This window comes from Heteronotia binoei, chromosome 12, assembly GCF_032191835.1.
Source record: "Heteronotia binoei isolate CCM8104 ecotype False Entrance Well chromosome 12, APGP_CSIRO_Hbin_v1, whole genome shotgun sequence".
NCBI classification, from domain to species: Eukaryota; Metazoa; Chordata; class Lepidosauria; order Squamata; family Gekkonidae; genus Heteronotia; species Heteronotia binoei.
Window position 1 is genome coordinate 48,153,377 of NC_083234.1, and position 23,518 is coordinate 48,176,894.

The 23,518-nt window shown below is 42.9% G+C and overlaps 1 protein-coding gene across 1 annotated transcript in view; it reads right to left on the bottom strand.

Annotated features, from left to right (window-relative positions):
* AAK1 (AP2 associated kinase 1) overlaps positions 1 to 23,518 on the bottom strand; it is a 117,794-nt gene that overhangs the window by 31,625 nt on the left and 62,651 nt on the right. The window contains exons 8-17 of the mRNA XM_060251881.1: positions 22,929 to 23,061; positions 20,221 to 20,324; positions 19,603 to 19,682; positions 16,284 to 16,438; positions 14,376 to 14,662; positions 12,677 to 12,922; positions 8,810 to 9,033; positions 7,291 to 7,448; positions 5,569 to 5,685; positions 3,247 to 3,336 (exon numbers count right to left, since the gene is read on the bottom strand). Of these exons, the coding sequence (XP_060107864.1) occupies positions 3,247 to 3,336; positions 5,569 to 5,685; positions 7,291 to 7,448; positions 8,810 to 9,033; positions 12,677 to 12,922; positions 14,376 to 14,662; positions 16,284 to 16,438; positions 19,603 to 19,682; positions 20,221 to 20,324; positions 22,929 to 23,061 (1,594 nt within the window). The remainder of the gene's footprint in view (positions 1 to 3,246; positions 3,337 to 5,568; positions 5,686 to 7,290; positions 7,449 to 8,809; positions 9,034 to 12,676; positions 12,923 to 14,375; positions 14,663 to 16,283; positions 16,439 to 19,602; positions 19,683 to 20,220; positions 20,325 to 22,928; positions 23,062 to 23,518) is intronic.

Consider the following 23,518-nt stretch of genomic DNA (forward strand, 5'->3'; position numbering starts at 1 on the left):
AATCTGGTCAAAGAGTGTAGCTAGGCTCATAAGGCTAAAAGGCCAAGAAGCAGGCATCCAGGATCTTCCCTAGCAGCTATTCTAGGACAAAAAGGTGACTCTCGTATAAGGCAGCCTCACAGGGTAAGTGATGCATCAAAAGGTGAACTTCAGGCCCTCAATACTGCCAAGTCGTCTAAAACAGAATACTGGTTTAAGACCACACATTGCAAAACAACCACAGTTCAAGTGCTTTCAAGTACATATGATCGCACACTAAAAGGTTAACATTAAAATTCTACACTTTAGCAAGCTACTTTCTACATCTTAAAACCTGGATTCTACAGCCTTCACAAATCATGCATAATTTCTCCTGTGATGCATAATTTATTCTGCCATTTTATATTATTTTGCATAATTTATTTTGTTTTCCTTAGTCATAACAAGGGGCAATCAGCACTGCAGGGCACTTAAAGCTTATTCCCTAAACGACAGGAAACCTTATTTAGCCACCCCTGCCTTGCTTTTGAGATTCTAGTAGCTCATTGCCCACAGGTGCTTGAACTTAATTGTGAAAAAACATATAAAGGCAATTTTTCAGGAAACTGAATTTTGTACCATCAAGCATAAGCATTGCATTACATTTATAGAGCCCCGACAGCACCTCTGTAAGTACTTGGCTCCTGATTCTGCAATATTTAGCTGAGAATTAGATTATTCCATCTAAAGTACACTTTGGGGACAGGATTTATATCTGAGTGTATATTTGCTAACAGTTTCTCTGTTGGGATTATGTACTGGCTTAATGCCCCTAACAGCAGAAGTATAAAACTTTCCTTTCCTTTACTATGTAGGGGTTATCACTTCTTTCCTCCACCTGTTTTTCCCTTGATGTGTTTTTAATGAAATAAAATTATTTTTTAAACTCCTAAAATTTTACAGAGCCCCTAAAAGTGATCAAAACAGTGTACAAAAAAGTTCTGCACAGGGCTTTAAAAAAAAAAAGCTCAGCTGGGACTCATTTGCATATTAGGCCACACACCCTAACACCAAGCCAGCTGGAACTGTGTTCCTGTGCATTCCTGCTAAAAAAAAAAGCCCTGGTTCTGCAGCACTTTTGCAATCCCTATGTTACTGTTGCACACAAACAGCCCTGCCAGAAACAGTCATCAAAGTAAACTAAGACGACCCTGAGAAAAGAGCAGGAGAAAGCTGCTTGTGTGTACAGTCTGAGGGTAAGCAAACAAGGGAACGAGAGAAGACATACCAGCTGCCCCCAACTCTCAACACTTAAGGTTATGGTGGGTCAGAATGAGAAGGGAAGACCCCTGAACTTCATACAACTTGCTCAAATATTTATAGAGAAAAAAGTTACAAGACCTAACCGGAAGAGCCAACTGTTCCAAAAATTGGGCAATGTTCTTCCCTCCCTATGAACTTTGCTCCCTTGAGATGTGCCACCCTCAATTGTCCCCCAAAGTCTCTTCCCTTTGAGATCCGGCAGCCCTCCACCTCCCACTCTGCTTCCCTCTCAGTGACATCCCCTGGTTCAAAAAATAAATCAACAAACCACCTGATTTTGACCCATGTTTGGCCTAACGCAGAGAAGCTAACCTCTGGTGTATAAAAACAAACAAGAAACCCATTCATACCCAGTTGAACACAAAAAGCTGCCATGTATTGAATCAGGCCATTGGTCCAACAAGGTAAATACTCAGACTAGCAGCACCTATCGAAGGTCCCAGGCAGAGCCTTTTCACATATTACTGGATCCTTTTCACTGGAGATAGCAGGAATTGAACCGGGGACCTTCCGAATGCCAAGGAGATGAACTACCATTGGTCTGCTCACTCCATGGGTCAAGCAGGGAAGAATACTGAAGGGACCTGGCCTCCCACCCACCCCCAAGACACAATAGGGTAACTGACTGGAACTTGAACAGATTTCAGAATTCTAATGGATGTCACACTGTCATCTTGTCAGTCCTGCTGCAGTTACATTACCTTTACTAATCCTTGCATCATGAACAAAAAAAATGAAAATTTAAGGAAATGCTTCAGGGTACAATTCACTGTAACACATCCTGTGAAAATCCACTGAACTGAAAAAGCAAAGCACTTGCCAGGGATTAAGTACTTTGAATATATAAATTGGTTAATATGAATTTTCTATTAGCTCACTAAGGTGACATATAACCTTGCTAACATAAGAAAAGAGATGAGCCTACCTTCTGTCCAGACAGCTTGCTAAGAAACGTAAGAGACTGCCTCTATCACCAGACACTTTCAGCCTGACCCCAAATGCCCTCTTAAGACCACCACCACAAGGGCACGCAGAATTCTGGATGGCTGTTCCAAACTCTGAAGCAGTGCGACCCCCATTTATTCCAGACCCCTTTGGCAGCCACAGATAAAGCACAACAGCCCTTAATGATTGTAAGGGCAGGAGTTTCGTGTGATTAACAAGCTGTGAGCATTCGGGGCAGGCTATAGGACTAAAATACACACGTTGGATAAAATACACATGGTATGCCCCCTGTGGTGACAATTCTTCCTCTAAAGCTGCATTTATAAACCAAGACTAATGCCAGGGTAGAAAGAAATTAAGATTCCTAAGAACCACAACAAAATATTTAACTACCAACCCAACACACTACTGAAATCAGTATGCAAGATACCCACATCTATTAAGAGTCTGGGGTTCTTTCAGTCTTGCCTAATGAGTTTCCAACTGGTACTTAAAGCATTTTGGTTTTTAAACTATACACAAAAAACATCTGACAGTAAATTCAGGCCCAATTCATCAGACCTCTGGCAATGTCATTTGATGATTAGAGAGTCAGACACCTAGGTCGGTATAAACTACCCCAGCATCCCTGACGTTCACTGGGTGACCTTGAATGAGGCAGTGGTCTCTTAGCCTAATCTACTATACAGGCCTGTTTAGTACTGAATGTGGGAGGATAATCTTGGACACTGAATTCCCTGAGAGAAGGGCAGGATTTTCAGAGTCCAATAACTGAATTTACATTAGTTGTACATCTTGAAGAAACTTGGTCCAATACCAACCTGTGTCCAGATTATGAAACCATATATAATTTTAATTCCTATGTCAAATTATTTACAGAGGGGGAAAGGGAGTCAGCAGGCAGGGGTATCATAAATAACCCATGTGGTCAGACACTTGAAAAGGCAATACCTTTAAGGGTATGATATTTCAAATATTTCAATCCCTGGCAACCCTACTTTGCAGTTTTATCAGAGTTACCTGGTGTATCTGATAGTGGAAGAGGAATGAAAGGATCAGGAACAGCCAGAAGTGGTGGGCTAGAGTCCAGAATATCTTTTGTTTTTTCAGCTGGAGAAGCAGCAACAGACACATTAGAAAGAACAGAAGGAAAGGAAGGAGGAGGGACAGGGAAAGAGAGAGAAAGAGAAGGTCAAGTAGAGCCCAAGAGACCAAGCACGCCTTTAAAAATTTAAATTTAACTGCATTCTGTGTCTGGGTGTACCACTATGTGACATTTCCCCTCACCAACCATGTTGCAGTTATTTTGCCCCCAAAATAACAAAAATAAAACAAAATTCAAGAGCCACCAAAAATAATTGTTATGAATTCTTTCAAGATAGCTGCAGGCCCTGAGAAGAGAAATCCAAGGATATTAAAGCTACCCCGCCCCCTTCCAAATTCAATTCTTTGTATTCATAAGATTAATTCAAGAAAGTCTATCTAAAAGACAAAGAGGTTACATAACTACAGCTTTGATGTTTTTTTTAAATGTGGGTATGGTCCTTAGTATATGGCACAAAGACACACTTTGATGATAATACCTAGGAAACTGTCCTGCACACACATTTGAGTATCATTCATTGTATTTCAGAAAAATAATCAAGTCCATTAGCAAGATTTCCAGGGTATAAAGCTCTCAAGAGTTAAACCATATGCTTTGGAAGACCTTGTTGGCCTTTAAGGTGCTATTTTTCAGCCCAAAAATTAGTTCCTTAAAGTAGTTTACGGCAACCAGCAGCCAATAGGAATATCTTTAATGAAAGAAGAAGGGCATTCTCAAAAATAATGTGACTATGGACTAGACCACTGTATGCAGCATGCATTATTTGTCTGCTGTATGTTTACCCTGCTCCCACCACACTGTAGTGTACTTATGCAACACCATTTTCTACATTGATTTGGGTGGGTAGCCATGGTGGTCTAAAGCAATGAAACAAACTTTGAGTACAGTGGTACCTTTAAGACCATCCAAGTTTTATTCAAGGTATAAGCTTTTGTGTGCACATGAAAGCTGAATAAAACTTTGTTGGTCTTAAAGGTACCACTGGACTCGAACTCTGTTCATTTTCTGCACCGACATCTCATGTCTAATAACTTTTGCTTTCTGTAATCCTAGTCTGATTACACTGATTATTAAATGTCTCATCAAACTGATTACACTGAGTGACACTGCATAATCTGCCTTAAGTCTCAGTGAGAAAGGCAGACTATAAGTACATATATAAATAAAGAGTAAGATTTTTGGCTGCAGTCAAGAACATCAGCCCCTACAACTGCTTTATATCGATCAATATGCCAAATCTCTATTAGGAAGCAAACTGGGTGTTCCTGGCTTGTCTCCCTCCTCTCGCACAAACCTTCCTTGCTGATATCACTACTGTTCTCAGTCTGAGGTGGGATGGCTCTCTGCTGGGTACAGCACTAGGCGCAGATAGCAGAGCAATCTCCAACCAGTTAACAGCAGTCAGCTTGTGCACCATAACTGATCTTTCCACTGGAATACATCATAGCAAAAGAATGCTACTAGGAGCAAAATTAAAAACCAAGGGTGCAGATTCAGAAGTCTGAAGAAAGGAAAAGCTGTCTATTACCATTCTAGACCATTTCAAAAGGTCCAAACAACAGACATTGTGGGACACAGTGTGTACCTGCAAAACAACCTGTACCAAAAAGTACTGGCATGACCTATATTCAGCCCAACAAACAGCAGCCTCAGTTCTCAAGAAGGAATGGTGAGCTGCAACAGGTCCAATTACTGGCCTATACAGAATGATATGAATGCAAGCTAGAACATGTTCTAGGACCCTCTGCAATGCATATGCATTCTGTGACAGAGCTCTGAGGGTAGAAAGGTCAAAATATCTGGCGTAACTAAAATGCTATCTTGTGAAAGCAGCCTGGCCTGTTCATTTGGACCAGCTCTGGCCTGTTCATTTAAGCAGGGCCAGGAGGTCTCACAACTTATTTTTTCTAAGAATGGATGAAGAGAATGTGTAAGCAAAAACATGTTCACTATTCTTAAAACCTATCCCTCTTCTGGGGTGGTCTCAATATACAATAGGAATCTCCTGCAGCTGAAGTATTTGGCTCGCCCAATAAAAACACAGCCATGCCTCATAAGGTTAGAAGGGTGATGTCCCTCTGGGAATATTGAGAATAGTTAGCTTCTTCAAGCCTATGAGAAGGCATCCAAGCTTTAGGAGAACTGTCTGGTTGGAATAAATATTACATTGTATTCACTGGGCAATTCTGTGTTGAAGCCCGTTAACTCATATAAACTATGGCATCTCCCAGACATACCTGGTACGGATGCAAGAGCTGATGACCCAAATGCATCTGCTTGCGTTGTGGAGGGTGCTGGCTGAAAACCTGGTATCAGGTTCTCTGTGGAGCTGCAGAGCTTCTCTGGAAGTTTACCTGAAATTCCAACAACCTAGTTTTAAATTGGATCTCAATGTCAGATGACAGATAAATTTATATACAGAATACACACACACACCCAACTGACCACGCACATTCCTACTATCCGTACTTAATTTAATTATTATTTTCCAACAACAGGTTTCCAGCAACAGAATCTACATACTGCTTTTTCCACTGGTCTTACAATGGAATTACTTTAAATTCTGAATGGGGGGGCAGTGGGTTAATGCACTTAAAATTACATCTAAGTGGCTCAGTCTAAAGTTTCTAGAGGACCAAAAAGGTTGGTACAAATCTGAAAAGAAATAAATTCATATTGTTGAATTTGTAACAAAGCATAGAGAAATACTCTCTAGTCTTTACTGATGAGCCCCGTGGCGCAGATTGGTAAAGCTGCAGTACTGCAGTCTGAACTCTCTGCTCACAACCTGAGTTCGATCCTGGTGGAAGCTGGTTTCAGGTAGCCAGCTCAGGTTGACTCAACCTTCCATCCTTCCAAGGTCAGAAAAATGAGTACCCACCTTGCTGGGGGGAAAGTGTAGATGACTGGGGAAGGCAATGGCAAACCACCCCGTAAAAAGTCTGCCATGAAAACGTTGTGAAAGCAACGTCATCCCAGAATCGGAAACGACTGGTGCTTGCACAGGGGACTACCTTTTTTTTATAGAGAGAGAAATACAAGGAATGTGCATCTGTTGGTGATTCTCACTGCAACAGATGGAAGTACAGGCATTCAGGTATCTTTGGCGACCACAACACTTGTCTATCATGGTGCTTCTGACTAAGAAAGAAAGCACCAGATTCCAACTATGAGCTTAACATAAGGACAACTGCAACATGTCTCCCCACAACACAGGCAAGCATCTGGTGATCATCCCGGGACACAGAGGAGGTGCATGCCCATTTTGGGGAGGATTTAATCAGCAAACATTATGTGTTGCTAGGCACCATCAGCAGTTACCATCCCACACTTAAGTAGAGATGTATTAGAAGTAGCCCTGTTTTACATGCTACAATAAACATATGCACATGTGTACAATTGTTCCTAAGAACGAGCCAAGATGTGTTCACTTTTCAAATGAAACAACGGACCAGTACCTGGATAAATACATTTCATTCACACATTCTGTTGTATATGTGTTGAATGTAATGTGATAATTACTTGGTGTATGTACACAGAAAATCAAGTGAATACTGTGCACCGAATTAATGTGCATTCACTGTAACATTTACAAGGCTTTTGAAGTTTTCCAACTGAGGACAGAAACAACAGTACACCTAGCAAACATATTTTTGCTGCCCTGCTAAAATCAGCCTTGATCAGATATAAGACTATCACAGAGAATCGATACCGCCACATTTTGCTCCACAGGAAGTTCTCTGGGCCTTCCTTTTGGCTCTGGAGAGAGAATGCTGAGCCAAAGAGACCTTTTGTCTAATGTCACAGAGAGCTCTATGCTTGAGTTACATCTTGGCCTATAGATAATAGACAAAATTTCAACAGGTCTATTTACTCATTCATTCCACAGAACAGTTGGGAGAGTTTTCTGGTTAGCATTTCCCTCTCCAAAAACCCAGTTACTCACTCCCCAAACTAACCATCACTTAGTTTTGCAAAATCCTTGTTCAATAGTTCCTCTGCTGTGAGCTTGGAAAAGTTGTCATCATCAAAGGGATTCCAGGTGGAGACATCTGGAGGGTTGTAGACATTTTGTTGAGAGGTTCTGGGGGAACCAGAAGGTGTAGTCGAAGCAGACCTAGAGAAAGCCATTCCACAAGGAGATGGAAAAAATTAGCCATTTGCTAAATCAATAGTAATATTTTTAAGAACTCCACCACTTCTGACGTCATTGTGATGGCTGCAGACATGGCAAGTTATCTTGGAGGGTCTCATAAAGCTATTCAGCCTTGAAATTCAGGTACACAAATCCAGACTTTCAATATGAAGCCCAGAAACAGTGACACTATGAAATAAACAAAATATTCCTGGGGAAATTAACATAGGGTTAGGATTATAGATGCAAATGTGGATGGGCAAAATTCTATGTGGCTGGATCTGGCTTCCCTCATTTGAAGAAACCATATTATTAAGCACTAATATTGTATCACACTACATCAGCATGCATGCAGAAACAGATAATTTATAAATAGGGTTTCATCCTAAATGCTTCAGTCATATTCAGTCACATTATGAAAAGCAAAAAATTACTGGCACCTTAAAGGTAATGGGGTTATTGTGTCAGAAGTTATTCTGGAAAACAAAGCTGCCTCCATCAATTGATGGACAGTGCACTATTACTACAGCAACCATTTGCAATTGGTTTTTCCCAGTGTAGACATGACAATCCATCTGCAAATCATGTTAACAGCACAATTTGCGATGACATGTGGATGCAGCCTAAACATTAGCCTTGAAAGTGCCCCAAGGCACACAATTCAACACAATTCCTCTTCAAGAAGCTGGTGCAATTCCTGAAAGGCTGATACCATGATAGTCCAAGATAAGGATGAGCAACTGGTGTCCCAGGGTCTTATGAAGTCCCTATCAACTTCTCATCTGACTCCTGGCATAGCTCCTCATCTCAAGGTTCCCCCTTTTGATTGCATTCCACAGCTACTTTCTCACATGAATACATGAAGCTGCCTTACACTGAATCACACACCATGTGTCCACCACAGTCAGCATCGTCTGCTCAGACTGGCAGCAGTTTTAGTCTGGTCCTTTCCCCAGGATTTCCCACTGGGGAGAGGGGGTTAAAAATATTTCCACTTGTGCCAAAGTGGTGCATATTGTTCCCTCCACATCCCCGCAATTTTACTGAAAGTGGGGGGGAGTGTTTGGCATTCAAAAACTATTCCCACCTTCTCTCTCCACCAGTCTCTCTCCTCCTGGCTCTGTTTGAATAAGCTTCTGTTACTGGATAAATATTCAAGTAAACTGTGCCCTTGCGATAGGGCAGGATATAAAAATCAAACTAAATAACTGTAAGCAAGTGAATATAAAGCAACATTGAATAACCATTCAAATAATTTAATCATTAAATAGTCATTTATCAATAAATTTTAAAAATGATTTACAGGAAAAGGGAATGGAATTTGAGGGGAGCTCCACACGTACTTGGATTTGTTGAGGCTGGCCTCAGCTGCCGCAGCCTGGAGAAGCTGAGTCGATTTGCTTGCGGGGACTCCAAAGACAGCACTGTGAGTCACATCACTCAGAATCCTCCTGTGTCCAGCTCGCTGTGTCTTGGGGGATGAAGGGGGAGTGAGGGAGCCCACCTTCTGCCCTTGAACTGCCGAGGGAGGGGTAGTTGGGGGCTTTTGTTGACGCGGAGGTGCTTGCTTTGAGGAAGAAAAGAAAATCTGCATGTAATTTTCTGTGGTTGCGGAACTTCTAAAACTGCTTCTACAATTCCTTACTGAGTACCAGTGGCAGACTCAGAGTTGGATCCAGCACAGCCTCTTCATGGGCAAAAAGTGCATCTTTCTCAACTTTCCTCGCCTACAGCAGCCTGAAATGCCCCTAAAATGCTGTTCCTATGGGAGAAGGAACCCTGTTGCACTGGACCCAACGCTTTGTAGTGGCTAGAATGTCAGAACAGGACTGGGTACATCCAGATTCAGTCTTACTCAGTATGAAGCTCATTAGGTGATCTTGAAACAGTCACACTCTATCTTACCTACCTCACAGGATTGTTATGATGATAAAGTGGAGAAAGAACCACATATGCCATGCCATCCTGAATTACTTGGAAGAACGGTGGAATAGGAAGGTAATAAATGGAAAACCTTCCCTAAAGTTATATCCTATGTGCAAAAAGACAGCAATCTAGGGAAATTATTTCCTCTGTAGGTGGTTTCCCTGTAAGCTTATTATATGCTAGAAACATTACTTCACATTTGGTGTATTTCTGCTCCTAACATAGGAAAATTTAGCATTACAAAGTCATCCCCCTCCTAGGATGGCAAGAGCCACACTTTTAGAACTCCAACAGTAACCTTGACTTGTAAATAGGACAGACACTGCAAGTCTAATTGGTCTGGACTCCTGTAGTAGCAAGATTCCCTGAACCTCTTTAGGCCAAAAAGAGCAGCAGCTTGAGCCTTGGTCAAAGGCAGACAACTCATCAGAGACACCACAAACTAGCACAGAGGAGGGAAGAGAACCAAACCACATGGCATGGGCCCATAACAGTGATGCTCAACTGATACATGTAACAAGCATCCTTTTAAAAGTGCCCCCCTGAACAGTTCTGCTATACTGCAGTTCTTTTCTTTTTATTAAAAATCCCCCTCCCCTGAATATTTCTTCTTCATGCAGTCTATGGAATGACAGAAGTGTGGGAGCCTTCCTGACCTCCACAGGCAAGCTGTTGTATCCTGTGGGAGCCACCGCAGAGAAAGCACTTAGAACAGGCAAATTGCGGATCATACCACATTTATAGGGTAGCACTTTCAGAAGGCTTTGCTCAGGTGAGAGAAGCTACCCTGGTGAAGTATAGCAGGAGAGACGCTCCTGCAGGTGTGAGTGTCCAAGGCCATCAAAGGCTTTGTAGGTGATAACCGATACTCTGGATTGAGTCCAGTAACTGACTGGTAATGCACAGTAATGAATGGAGTGTCTACAAAATGGGTGCACGAACACTCCAGAAGCTCTGGATAGTTAACTGAGATGTGGTGTTCTAATTATTGTACACCACTGACAACTTCCCTTAGACCTATGCGTATGTATTTCCAGCCCTGTGCTTCTAGAAGCACAAGAATACCGCAAGCACTGGCAGACCTATAATACAGGATGAGGTGGTGAGCATTAACAGAGATCAACAAAAGCTCCTGATTTAAATTTGCCTCCTTGAGATGGTAAAGGAGGTGGTAGTGGAGAGGGAGCCTCTCTTATTTTCTCCTCCTTCCAGCAGATCTCTCTTCCAGATCTGTTTTTGAAACCAGATGGCGACTGATACACAAAGCTTTCTGGCATTAAAGAGAAACTGTGCGGCAAAGAGAGCTGGATGTAAGTATAGTCTCAACTAGAATGCTTTTCTTCTGTTGGGTGCCTTCTTCATTCTTTTTTTTTTTTAAAAAGCTCAAGAGGCTGTATTTCAGTTAAAATGAAACAAAGAGGAATGATTACACTTGAATAGAAATAAAGTGTGCATTTGTGTGGGGGAGACGGATGTGAAATTTCATTTGAAGCTGTCGGCAGTGATAGTAATGGGGAATCCTTGGCAGATTTCCATCCCTTTTATACTGTAGGCAGCTGCTTCACTTGGGGTGGGGAAAACCCTGCTTCTCCTTAAGTAAAGAGCTCTTGTTTGGGAGGAATGCATACATTATAGTAGCAAAATGGATTATTCATTGTTTAAAAAGGAAAAAGAAAGAAAGTCTGCTTGAATGAGAATTTAACCTTCAAATTCTGCTCTAATTTGCTCATCCAGATCCTGAGTCTTGAAGAACAGGAACCAGAGGCCCAGAATCCAAAGAACCATAAAAGCCAAAGTAATTCCGATACTGAGACTCATGCAAAGACGGCTGACTCTGGCGGCATCCCTGTTTCATCCCCAGGACTAGAAACTGCTTCCATAGCTAGTCACAAACCCAATACAGTACACTACAAGCCACTTCTACAGAATAACATTCAAGAGCAGTGACACTGAGCCATCCCCAGCAGAAACTGGCAAACAAAGACAGGAATAACCTTACAGATGAATGCAAAGCTCTCCAGTCTCCTTCCAACAAGCCCCTTAAAATAGAGAGCTACATTTCTAGGGGCTTGCAGTTAAACTAAAAGCACTCTGATTTGCTGTGTTAGTCCTGTTGTAAGAAATACATCAAGGCTTCTATCGTTTGGTGATATTCATTTAAAAGACTCTCCCTTGCAGTACTAAACCCAGTCCTTGCAGCATGTTTCTGCAAAGGCTCAGTGCAGAAGCATGTAGGCAGATCTTGCTGAGGCAAGCCGAAGACACTCATGAAGCCTAAATATACTTTTTTTTTCTGAATACAGAACAAATGCTACAAGAACTCCCTGGTCACGATCTGAGTTGCTTGCTGCAAAATATGAATTGGCCCTGCCAGTGTAGCCATCTTAAGAAGAGGCCATGATTAGCAGATGCCTTCCCATTCATATCTGCATCTAGGCCCTTCCTCCAAGGAGCTCAGAGAAGTTCTGGTTTTAGTGGTATGCACACTAAGAGCAGCTTGGGGCAACACACATGGTAGGGCTGCTCCAATCTACCTTCCCAACATGGTTAAGAGGCAGTGACTTGTCAAGAGCACTGTAATGCATACTGCAGGTAAGCTGGGGGTGCAGAGTTCTACCAACTCTATTCTCTAGCACAGAGTGGGAATGTAGGCTCTCTGGTCCAAACCCACTACTCAATCCATGCTGGTTTTCCAAGCCAACATCCCTTATTGGCTGCAAGCTTAGAAAAACTTCTGTTCCCCCCACCCCCCAAAAGGCTGTCAAGCCAACAGTTTTCAGGAGCTTCAAATCCAAAGTTCACCTACAAAGCATCCAGTTCACCAACATGATAAAGCAGAGGCCCACAGCTAAATTCAGCAGAGCGAAATCCAGCCCCCAGAAGCCTTGCTACCACCTCCCAATTACCTCCCCTAGATGCTATTATAAATTATGTGGAGGAAGCCACTGTGGCCGGACCTGCCTGTCCCGCATTGGTCTTGTCAGCCACCAGCGAGCCTGCAGCAGACGTGGACTATTGCACCCTTCTTAAATCTTCGTTCGCGAAGCCAAGCCGAGAGAGAGAGGGAGAGAGGAGGAAGCAGCAGCTATGGTAGCAGAATTTACTGACAACGTAACAGGAGGTGAATGAAAGCTCTATGCTTTCATTCACCTCCTGTTATGTTGTCAGTAAATTCTACGCAACCCCACCCCCACCCCAAGGAATGGCCTTCCAGAAAATCTGGTTCCTGATCACGGTCAACACATCAAAGTTACAGTATTACCAAACAGCTTGTTGATCCTTACTGGGTGATCCTGCGTAGAGGCTGGCTGTGTCACAGCCTGCTGTGCCTGTGGCAGGATCTGAGTTGGTTGCTTCTGCTGCACAGCTGCTGCTGCTACAGCTGTCTTCTGCTGTATGGTGGCCTGCTGGGTCAGTAGCTGCTGCTGTTGCTGGATGTAGTTCTGCACTGGCTGCTGTTGCGCTGTTGTGACCACTCCCTGCTGCACCACTGGGAACTGTGGTTTCACTGGCTGCTGAGGTGCTTGTGGCTTTGCCTGCACCTGCAATATCATCACAAATATCCAGAGCACAGCTTTGTGATTGGTTGCAACCTTGCTTGAGCATGTTAAAATGCAACTAACTACAACTATCTTTTTTTACCTTGACCAGAAGCTATCTCAAGGCAATTTTTATGCTTATCATTCCATTTATATTATCATTTTGTTAGAGATATTCCGAAAATACTCAATGACACCGAACGGCCATTTGAATGAAGTATATGTGGGCAAGTAGAAACTCGTGTAAGTTTACAGGTATAGCTTTGTGCTTTTCTTTACAGCTCTTGCATCCATTTCTCTGGCTTATGTATTTTCCATTCAGAAGCACCATTTATGTAGTCCTCAAGACACCTCCTCCCCACTACCTGCTCCCTTCTTTGTGGCCAAGACAAATGACCTACGGTTGGCAGGCGGTCGCCAATTGCACAGGGGCCTAATGCTTGAAATGAAATCAAGTCAGCTGAAGCACAGATTTTGGCTTTGTGGGAAACTCAAAAAAGAGGGCTGTCCACTGGCCGAAGATCCCTCTGCATCAACACAAGGTTTTTTTTAAGTCACTGAAAAGAATATTCTATAAAGCTTCAACGGCTGAGCCAATAAGTAGAAAAGGTTCATTTTAGTCAACACAAGAACTGCTCTTACAACCAACAGTTATAAAGCAATGATACTCATTTGGTGGCTTGGGAGACACATGTGGCTCTTTGAAATGCTACCTACGGCTCTTCTGAGCACTGTTTCCAAAAGCAGCACAGTGGCACCTTGTAACTGGCAGGTGGTTCCCACTGTGAAACTGCCACCACCTGAGGAATAGGTAAGCTGTGAGTCTCCTTGAGGTGTAGCCCTGTGCCAGGAATGGAAGTAAATGAGACTCTCTTGGTTGATAGCAAATGTGAATGCAGCTCTCTGCATTCCACAGAATTAATACCACTGTTGATGGTTTCAAAGGCTGCATATCCTGTGTGGGTTGGGGTGTGCGTGTCAAGTCTCTCTGATTTTGGAACTGGCAAAACCTGTGTTTTTCTGCAAATGTAGGCATCATCCACTGTTACTGTAAAGATATAGCTTAAAACAGGAGTGTCAAACTTAAGGCCTGGGAGCCAGAACTGGCTCATCCAGGTCTTATGCAGCCCATGAGCAACTGGTGCAAGGGGGGGTGGACAGGAGACTGCAGTGGGAGAGTGGGCAGAGCCACTCCAATCATGGCTTCAGCATGGCAGAACAACCCTGTCTACAGCAGCCAAACAGTGTGGGAGCGTTTGCCCTCTGTTCAGGGTGGTGCTGTAATTTAGGATGAGCTTGATTTCTTCTGGTTAAAAAAAAATTACTTATTTTAAAATTCTGTAAGCAGCCATGCATATTTCATTTCAATGTAAAAATGACTTTTTAAAGACCTCAAAAGGTCCTCCCTCACCGTGCTTAACTTCCCACTCCCCGCCCCTATGACCTGAAGCCTCACCTGTGGAGCTTGTACTGGCTGCTGGGCTGCTGGCGGGTGCTGATAGAACGTAGCCTGTTGTTGCTGCTGCTGCTGCTGTTTCAAAAAGAGCTGGTGCTGAGGAGTGGCTTGTGGCTGAGTTGAAGGGACCTGTGGTTGGCAGGCGGCGGCAGCAGCTGGCTGTACAGGGGCCGGCTGCTTCGGCTGAGGTTGAGTCGGCTGAGGCAGAGCTTTTGGCTGTGGGAGACCTGCAGGGAGCGAGGGCTGACTGCTAGCCAAAGACACTGGCACTGCAGCTAAAGGGTGGATAATAGAGTGTAGCACTAAAGTCAGGTTTCTGCACACCAATTATACCATTATGCTTTTTTTTTAAAAAAAGCAATTTCTGAATTTTCTCACAGAACAAGAACTGAAAACATAAACATGTTTCAATTAGGAAGAAAAAGGAATATAGGAAACGCTGGGGAGAAGGGGAATTATTATATCACTCTTTCATACATTGTAGCCTAATCAATACCAGAAACTACTGAGGGAATTATATAAAAATCCAATTAACCAAAACCACACATTCAGGGTTTTACCTTAGGTTAGAAAGGGCCATCTCTGGACAGGTCTTGTAAAACTTTTTATCTGCTTTAAATGCAGGTTCTACAGAAGCTGCTTTAAATAGGTATAATACAATTACTAATGCTAAAGGACAACCAGCAATTCAACCACTGATGCGCAAGGGACTGTTAAAAAAGACACAAGCCTTCCGGATCAGGTCTTTGGCCTAAAGATTAGCAGGGGGCATGTCTCTAAAGCAGGCTTTGTTCCAGAACATATAAATACCACACACAAATATAGAAAACTCTGGACCAGACTCCAGAGAGGTTGCATGTCTTCTCAACAAGCTTAGCAACACGTACAACTGAACTTTGTAGTGGAGCAGAGAGCTGTAGGCACAGGGGCAGCCCTTGTAGGCATATTCCGTTATATTGGTTCTTGTTCCAGAGCCGTCACAGCACCAAGGCCTGCTATGGTATCCCTGCCATCAGTTCAATTACAAGCCCAGTTCTGAGTCACAACTGTGAGAGAAAGCATCCTTCTTGCCCATCATCACCAGTACCTCTGACCTTGTTATGTGCTGTGATAATATGAACTGCTGCAGCTTGAGGCGAAGTCTGGCCTGTAAACTGAACTCTCGATTGGGCATGGCTTTCCCACAGGAGCACAGAATGCAGTACTGGCTGAAAAAATTGGCTCCCTAAAAATTTCAGGCTTTTGTTGTAAACAAAAACTAATATTCTAGCCCTTATGGACTGCAAAGATAAAAGTCTGTGAACGACAGCTGGAAAGATCTCCAAAGCCAAGTAGTAGCCAAATACAAGTTTCTGCTGTCTGGAACAGGCCTTGTAAAGCCTTCCCCATGGGTGAACCCAGAACTCATTGTACAAAGAGCCTACGGAAGAATAATTTTATACAAGTCACAAAATCTAGTTTGTCTTGTTCCAGAATTGTAAACTTTTTTTTTTTTTTTTTTTAGCATAAGGTACAGAGAGTTCTGGCGATAAAACATTTCAGACATGCCTCCGGAACCCTCCCCAGTAATCCACCAATGACTCCCGCTCACAGGAGCTGCCCCCATAAAAAGCCCTAGGACATGATCCCTTTTAAGACCAGAGGCCTCTCACACAGATATCCTCATAGGCACTATCTTAATAAGTAAATATTTTAATATGTGACACAACTTGTAGATCTGGAAATTCTAACACAGCCCTCGAAAAGGAGGGTGCATGTTTATTCAGCGGTGAAAATTCACCCATGGAATAGTTCAAAGGAGGTAATTAACTGGCTATCTGTGGGTCTCTTCCATGAGGGTCTCAAACTCCTCCCCTCTCAACCCACCTCAAGGCTGAGTGTTCTCCCCTTCCTCACCTTGTGCCTGGACACTTGCTTGAGCTGTGGGCCTTTTCCTAGGAGTCAGGGCAGGCTGGATGGGCAAAATTCCTGGATTAGGTTGCGTCTGCCCAGCTTTGGGTCTTTGGCGTGGAGTGATGGATGTTTCTGTCGTAGGAATAGGATCTGTCAGCCTGAAAAGGGGGGGGGGGGACCCACACGTGTGAGGAGGTTTTAAAGAAAACAGGCAACTTTTAGGGTTCTCTCCATACAACTGCCAACCATTTTCCACAATCCCAAATCTTTACAACCCCTCCTTCTAGTAGTTGGCCCATGACTTTCCTGAATAGCCAAACCCTTTCTTCCCAGAGGGCGGGGGGAACCACACTCATACACAAAAGAAGACCACAGACCTCCAATTTCTACAAAAGTAACTCCTTCAGTTACATAAAACATGTAATTTTAAGTAACTCTGCATATTTCCAATGATTTGCATAATTAGTTGCAACTGCAGAATTTGAGGTCTCGGTCCAAGAGCTTTAAGTGCAGAATTCCAGGTAGGCAGCTCAGTCCCTAAGAGCCACTAGACACTACTAGTGGAATCAGGTGACAGGTGAGGCACCGATAAGATAAAGAACTAGGATTGGGAGGGGAAAAGGAAGTAGCTACAGTGGCATCAAAAAAGTGATGCTGTGTGGGAAGCAATGGAGCAGCAGCAGATCCAGATATTTATTTTATTGAATTTATATCCCACTCTTCCTGCAAGCAGGTTCAGGGCGGGTTGCATCATATATCTATAACAATTAAAATCACAACTTTCTAAAATTACAAATTAGCATCTAAAAATTCCAGTAACCATGAATAGCTTCTTCAGAGTTCAGCACAGCAGTTTCTGCCTCAATGGGTGTAGATGGTCATTCGGGGCCCTAGGGGAGGCCTGATAACAAGGGAATGCCAACAGCCTCAACTAAAGGCCTGGTGGAAGAGCTCTGTTTTGCAAGCCCTGAAGGGCCCTGATCTCTAATTAAAGCTCATTCCACTAGGCAGGGGTCAGGGCCAAAAAATACTGGAGTGGCAAGAGAAGACAAGAGGGATCAAAGTTGCTCCAAGCAACTCGGCAAGTTGTTATGCACATGCTGAGTGAGCAGAGTATTACTGCAAGGTCCCAGGGCATGCTGCTATCAACATGAAGGGAACCCATCAAGGTGGAAAGCATGGGAGGAAGCAGTCACTGCTTTCCCCTTCCCATCCAGGATGGCAAGAATATACTGGTCACTTAATGCATTCAAATATTGGAGACAATTTAAAATCTCCACTTTTAAAATACGTTTAACAGAAGTAACAGACAAAAAAAGGCATAATGAGCTTGCTTGGCAACAGCTGGCAGCCTGTTTACACTGGTGTCATTAAAAAAAAAAGAATTATTTTCCTGCTTCAGGCACTTTGCTTAAATATTGGCTGAAAGCTGTTCCTCAGAGTTACAGTCATAAAATTAAACAATTGGGAGGGGAACCAAAGCAAGCTAGAATGCTATTCTCCCCTCCCCCTTACTGCAGTCCCCTCCCGAGTTAAGACCACACACGTGCTGTGAGGGGGCGAAGATGCTTCCGAGGAAGAAGGAACTCTAGACAACCAAGCAAATGAGACAAGCCACACAGAAAGGTCAACAGCTGGACTGTTCCGGAATCAAATGGAAGGCCATGTGCATTCTGGAGCACTGCAGCTCAAGGGGGATTTTGCTAACTCAGGAAAAGATTCATACAGGACAAGTTAGGTGGGCAAAGCTTGAAAATTCACAGTACTTGAGCTGAAGAGAAGCTCTATAGAGGTTTGTTTTTTGTGGTGTTTGCTTCATTTATACCTCACTTTTTCCCTCAATGCGACCCAATACACCTTATAATAATTTCTCCTCTTCTCCATTTTATCCTTACGACAATCTTGTTAGGTAAGTTAGACTGAAAGCATGTGTCTGGCCCAAGGTCACCCAACAAGTTTCCATGGTAGAGTGGGGATTCGAACATGGGCCTCCTAGGTTCTAGTGTGACACTTTAACCAATACAGCATTAGAATGCCAGTTGTGTTAAACCTTAAACCCTAAATGTTCCAAACACCAACAGACACTGTGCAACACATTCCACCTGAGAAGGAGACACATGAGGCCACATGATATTAAATTATTAAGTGCCTTATCCTCAGGGCCACATAGTCCAACGAAGAAGCCTTAGAGCTTGGACACAATTCAGTGGGGAAAGTTAAATACAGTGTTTGGAATTAAATTCCTGGTGGCATCACTACATGCTTTATGAGGGAAGTCATGGCACTTATTAATAAGTGTTTATTATTTATGTAGACAGCTGTATGCTGTTTTGAAAATCCTGCAAGGCAAATTACACTTCTTTGTTATCTTCAGTGAAATTTCCACTCTTTCATCATTTTATCTTTGCAGCACCACCTTGTATGGTAGGTTAGGCTGAGAGCACACAACCAGACAAAAGTTCACTCAGCGAGCTTACATGGCAGAGTGGGGATTTGAATTCAGGGTCTCCCAGATCCTGGTCTGCCACTCTACCTACTACACAACAAAAGCCACACGGATGAAAGTTTAGGAAAGAAGCAATATCCGTGTATAGGATACCTCTTGTATAGCCAAAATGTTCTCCATGTCTAATAAAGATATTACTTGTATATATTGTAGAAAGTTGATTTCTTTATTTTATATCAAAAATTCATTCAATCAGGATTTCATCAAAGCTCTCAAATGCTGGGAAAATGATGTAGAAATTATTTCTAATGTGATGAGTGAAGCATATGAGTAGGAAATTAGTTTGGATAAAGCAATAATGTGAAACAGGAGTTCTGTAGACTGGTTGTGCCTGTAAGCTGACTTTTGATTTATTTGTGTCAAGATCTTCTGCATACGTTGTGCAAATCCAGAATTATTGAGAGCTTTGATGAAATCCTGATTCAATGAATTTTGTATAAGAATTTTTTGATATGAAATAAAGAAATCAACTTTCTACAATATATACAAGTAATATCTTTATTAGACATTGAGAACATTTTGGCTATACAGGAGGTATCCTATACACGGAGCTATTGCTTCTACTCTACCTACTACAGCACACCAGCTTTTAAGTCAGGAAGGAAGGAAGAGAAGGCAAAAGGAATAATGGGGCCTATGCCCTAGTGTAGCATTTGCTGCTTACAGTCCCTTAAAAATTTCTGAAATGAAGTTCCAAGGTTGCTGCATGAGTTGACCTCAATTCTCCAGAAGATAAGCTCTTAATCATAGCTAACATTTGCCAGACTTTTACTGGTCAGAGTCAAAGCAGCCCTGCTTAGAAACAGATGCTCTAACCTGGCTTTTGGCTGGGTCTTCTTAGCAGCAGCTTCACTTGCTTTCACTGGCTCAGGAAGCTTGACAGGGATTGGGGAGTTCTGCAGGTAGGATATCAAGCATTCACTTTATGTTAACTATTTATGCGCGCACACAGCAGAAAGTTACAGAGGCTCATCAATCACTAAGAAGAGCAGCCCAGACATAGCAGACAGCTCTCCCTATCAGTACCTTCACTATTACACTAAATTCATAATGCCTAACTTCAGTGGACTCTGAACGACATAAATGGACTGCTTTGGATGGACTGTTAATGACCACCTGGGCAGGACAGGAAAAGCAGTGATGGTACAAGACATTTAGGCATCACAACTCCAGTAAAAAGGGCATGCAAACATTTCCCATACAAAAATATCACTCTTGGTTACCTAACTCTATTAAAAACTGTTTGGTGGGAAAAAAGAGAAAGATACTAACAACTTCAGTGCCAATACATAGGGAAGGTAATACATAACTTAGCTTTGCTACTTCATTTAAGGAAGAGAGCCTACACATTATAGAAGAAAAGGAGAACAAAGAAATTTTCCCTACTGATATGGGTTACCTCCCTTCAACCTCCAGGGTTCTGTCTTCACGCACCTGTACATTCTGGATTGGACATTCCCTCTTAGCTAGCTTGAATGCAAAATAGGAGACCTGGTAAATTTCTGGTCTCTTGTCGGGGTCTGGCTCCAGCATATACCCTAAGAAACAGAGAGCATATTAGACTTTCAGGTATGGATGGAATGTTTGGAAGAACTGAGTCAGGAATCTTCAATGTAACTATTTTAAAATCAGTTGGTATACAGATTAGCAACAGAAAAGCCCATAAACATACTCCATCTCTCAAGGGTTTGCCAACCAACCTCCAGTATAGTTCCCAAAACCAGGATCCTCTGCTTTGATATATAATTCAGATGCAGACAAGTGACTCCAGTGTCAACAGCAGTGGCTCTGTCAGAGACAAGCCACTGCTATTCATCCAACTAGGTAGGACAGGATAAGCAGTTAGTAAATGGAACCTCTATTCCAGGACAGCCAGCCCTTCCTCAACTGAAAGATGGTCCCTGTTAAAAGTTAGCTACCAAGCAGGTTTGTATTAATACTGTGATGGGAATAGATTCAGGCACAACTATCAGCTTTTTTGAGATCTGTTGCAGAAACTGGGGTTACATGAGCCTCGGCCTTTCTGTCTTCTATGCTGTGTAGGTTTTAAAATAGCTAACTGCTGTTCCTTGGTTCAATTATCCCATAAGTCTTTGATTTCTTTCTGGCAATCTAAGCGTAACAGTCAAGTGGTGCCCTCCAAAAATACCTTCTGCCTGAATTCCCAGTTTCATGACCTCCACGTACCAGAAAACTTCTCAGAAAAATACATAAACCATGAAACTTTCTGTAGAACTTAGAAAAAGAAATTATATATCTAGGTAAAAGGTCACTGCTGAGCTACCAAATGGTGGGAAGGAGGGGTCTGTGGTTTTCTTCCATGATCACCCCATACTGGATTGGCAGTGAACCCGTTAGGTGAGCAGAAGGGTGTAAGTGGATGGTCCTTTCTACAATTTGGGGCTGCTTATACAATACCCCTTTCTGAAGGGCTTGGTGAGCAGAAAAGGAACGTTCCTTTATTTTATTTTGAGGATGTTTTCTTCATACTCTAATTGATACTCTGATATCTGTACTTCGTTTTTTTTCTCTTGGACAATAAATAGTATCCTAGCATTAAGTATACTAGCTTGGACTGTTTTTCTCTCTGGACTGACTTCAGTCCTGGGTAATTCCACACTGACTCCACAAACCCAAGGAGGTTTGAGGTGTAGCCCCCATTCTCCTCCAAAAGATCTTCCATGTGAGTTTCAACATTCATTTGTAAAAGCCCATATGGAGAACTTGGGAGATTCTCAGGGCACTTAGAATCAAACCAAAGTTGGCCAGCAGACCAACTCTGCTGCTCCAGTGCTGCCAAGAGCACTACATCTAACACTGCAAAAAATATTCACTGTAGTGAATCAGCTGGCTGTGACTGGCCTAGCTTTGTATTTCCATTCACAGAGCACAAGCCTTTTCATATGGATTCCAGGCTCTTTGAGATCAATACATAAGCAGGCAGATTCACATAGAAGAAAACCACACAGTTATGGAGGTTCACATGTTTCCAAAGTCAGTTCTAAAACTACTAAGGGAATATCTGGCCCAGGAAATTAAGGGGCAGGGGGAGAGATAAAACCTACAGAGAAGTAGCTCATTGATCACACAGACACTTAACAGACTGTAACAAGTTCCACCATAGAACACCATCTCTGCTTTGATCAAGAACCAATTTTGATTCATTCACTTCCCCCCCCCCTCCACATTCATTCCACATACATTTATCATTCCACACATCATCATTATAAATATGTTTGAGACAATTCATACGTCTTGAGCAATTCACTGCTAGGTTACCTCCTCACAAGAAACCTGAAATTCAGTACACACTGGACCCAAATCACTACATCTCTATGCTGCTGTGGGGTTCATGAAGAACACCTCCAAATGGCCAATATATTCTCTCAGCAGACATCCCCAACTTCAGCCTCAGCAGGCAGGTGGCTGCTGGAAGTAGCCTCTGGTGGGAAGCCAGCACCCTTTCAGCTACATTAAAGGGAACAAACAATGCAGAGGCCAACAAGAGACACAAGGTAGGAGTCTGATTGTCCCTTCAATTGAACAAGCCCTTGGGGGATTTCCAAGTCACAGACAGCAGGAACAGGTAGCAATGCTTGCAGAAATCATACATTCAGCATGCACAATGGGAACCACAGGTGCAGCACAAGCAAACCAACAAACATGAGGAATAAGCTGCAGTGTCTTCCTGCAAATGGCCACTCCAGGAACTGCAGCCTAGATCAGGCCAGCAGAAGCATGTGAGTGGAAGAGCCAATCAGAGGAAAGCTGGGGCTCCTAATAATTAATAGATTGTGGAATGATCTAACTCTATTCTGCCTGCTTCTTTGACCTGTTGCTTCTGTGGATCTGATTCCCCTACCTCCCTACACCTGTGTCTTCCACCTCTTGTCTTACAGCCCACAACTCCACCCCTCGCCTCCAGCTCTCAGAAAGTATAGCTGCTGTGTTGGACTTGACCTCTGTTCTGACCACAGCTACACTGCTTGCCTTTGCTGTTTTAGTTTTCTGTCCTCTGAGGTTTGTTTAATTGAACCCAGTTCTGACTCACCCTGACATATATCAACAGAACACAGACTCACATCTCTTTGTCCAAATGGTGACCATACAGATTCCTGCTCCCTTCCATGACATATACTTACTTATGAGGCAGTGCATGTCTTGGGAGTAGCGAGAGTTGTCAGGAATGGTGAAGTTCCCATCACAAATTGCCACCTGGCTCTCTCCAAATGGTAAAGTGAAATAGCAGAGTTTGTACAGCAAGCAGCCCAGGGCCTGAAAGAAAATCAGGGCATCTTTACAGAACTTTATAGTCACAGACCCAAGCAGCCTCCGCTGTCATGAATGAATCAGCACTATCAAGGATTATGATGTCTTTTGTTTGCCACAACAGAAAACTTACTTGTCTCATTGACAGAATACACTTCTGATTTCTTCGTACTTATCTAGAAATCATTGGCTCTGCTAGAAATTGTTCCAAGTTTACCTGAGATAAGTGGAAGGTAACTTCCAGAGAGAGCCAGCATGGTGGTGTGGTTAAGAGAGGATTCTAATTTGGAGAACTGGGTTTGATTCCCCACTTCTCCACATGAAACCTGCTGGGTGACCTCAGGCTAGTCACAGTTCTCTCAGAACTCTCTCAGCCCCAACTACCTCACAAGGTGCTTGTTATTGGGAGAGGAAAGGAAGGCAATTGTAAGCTGCTTTGAGACTCCTTAAGGTAGAGAAAAGA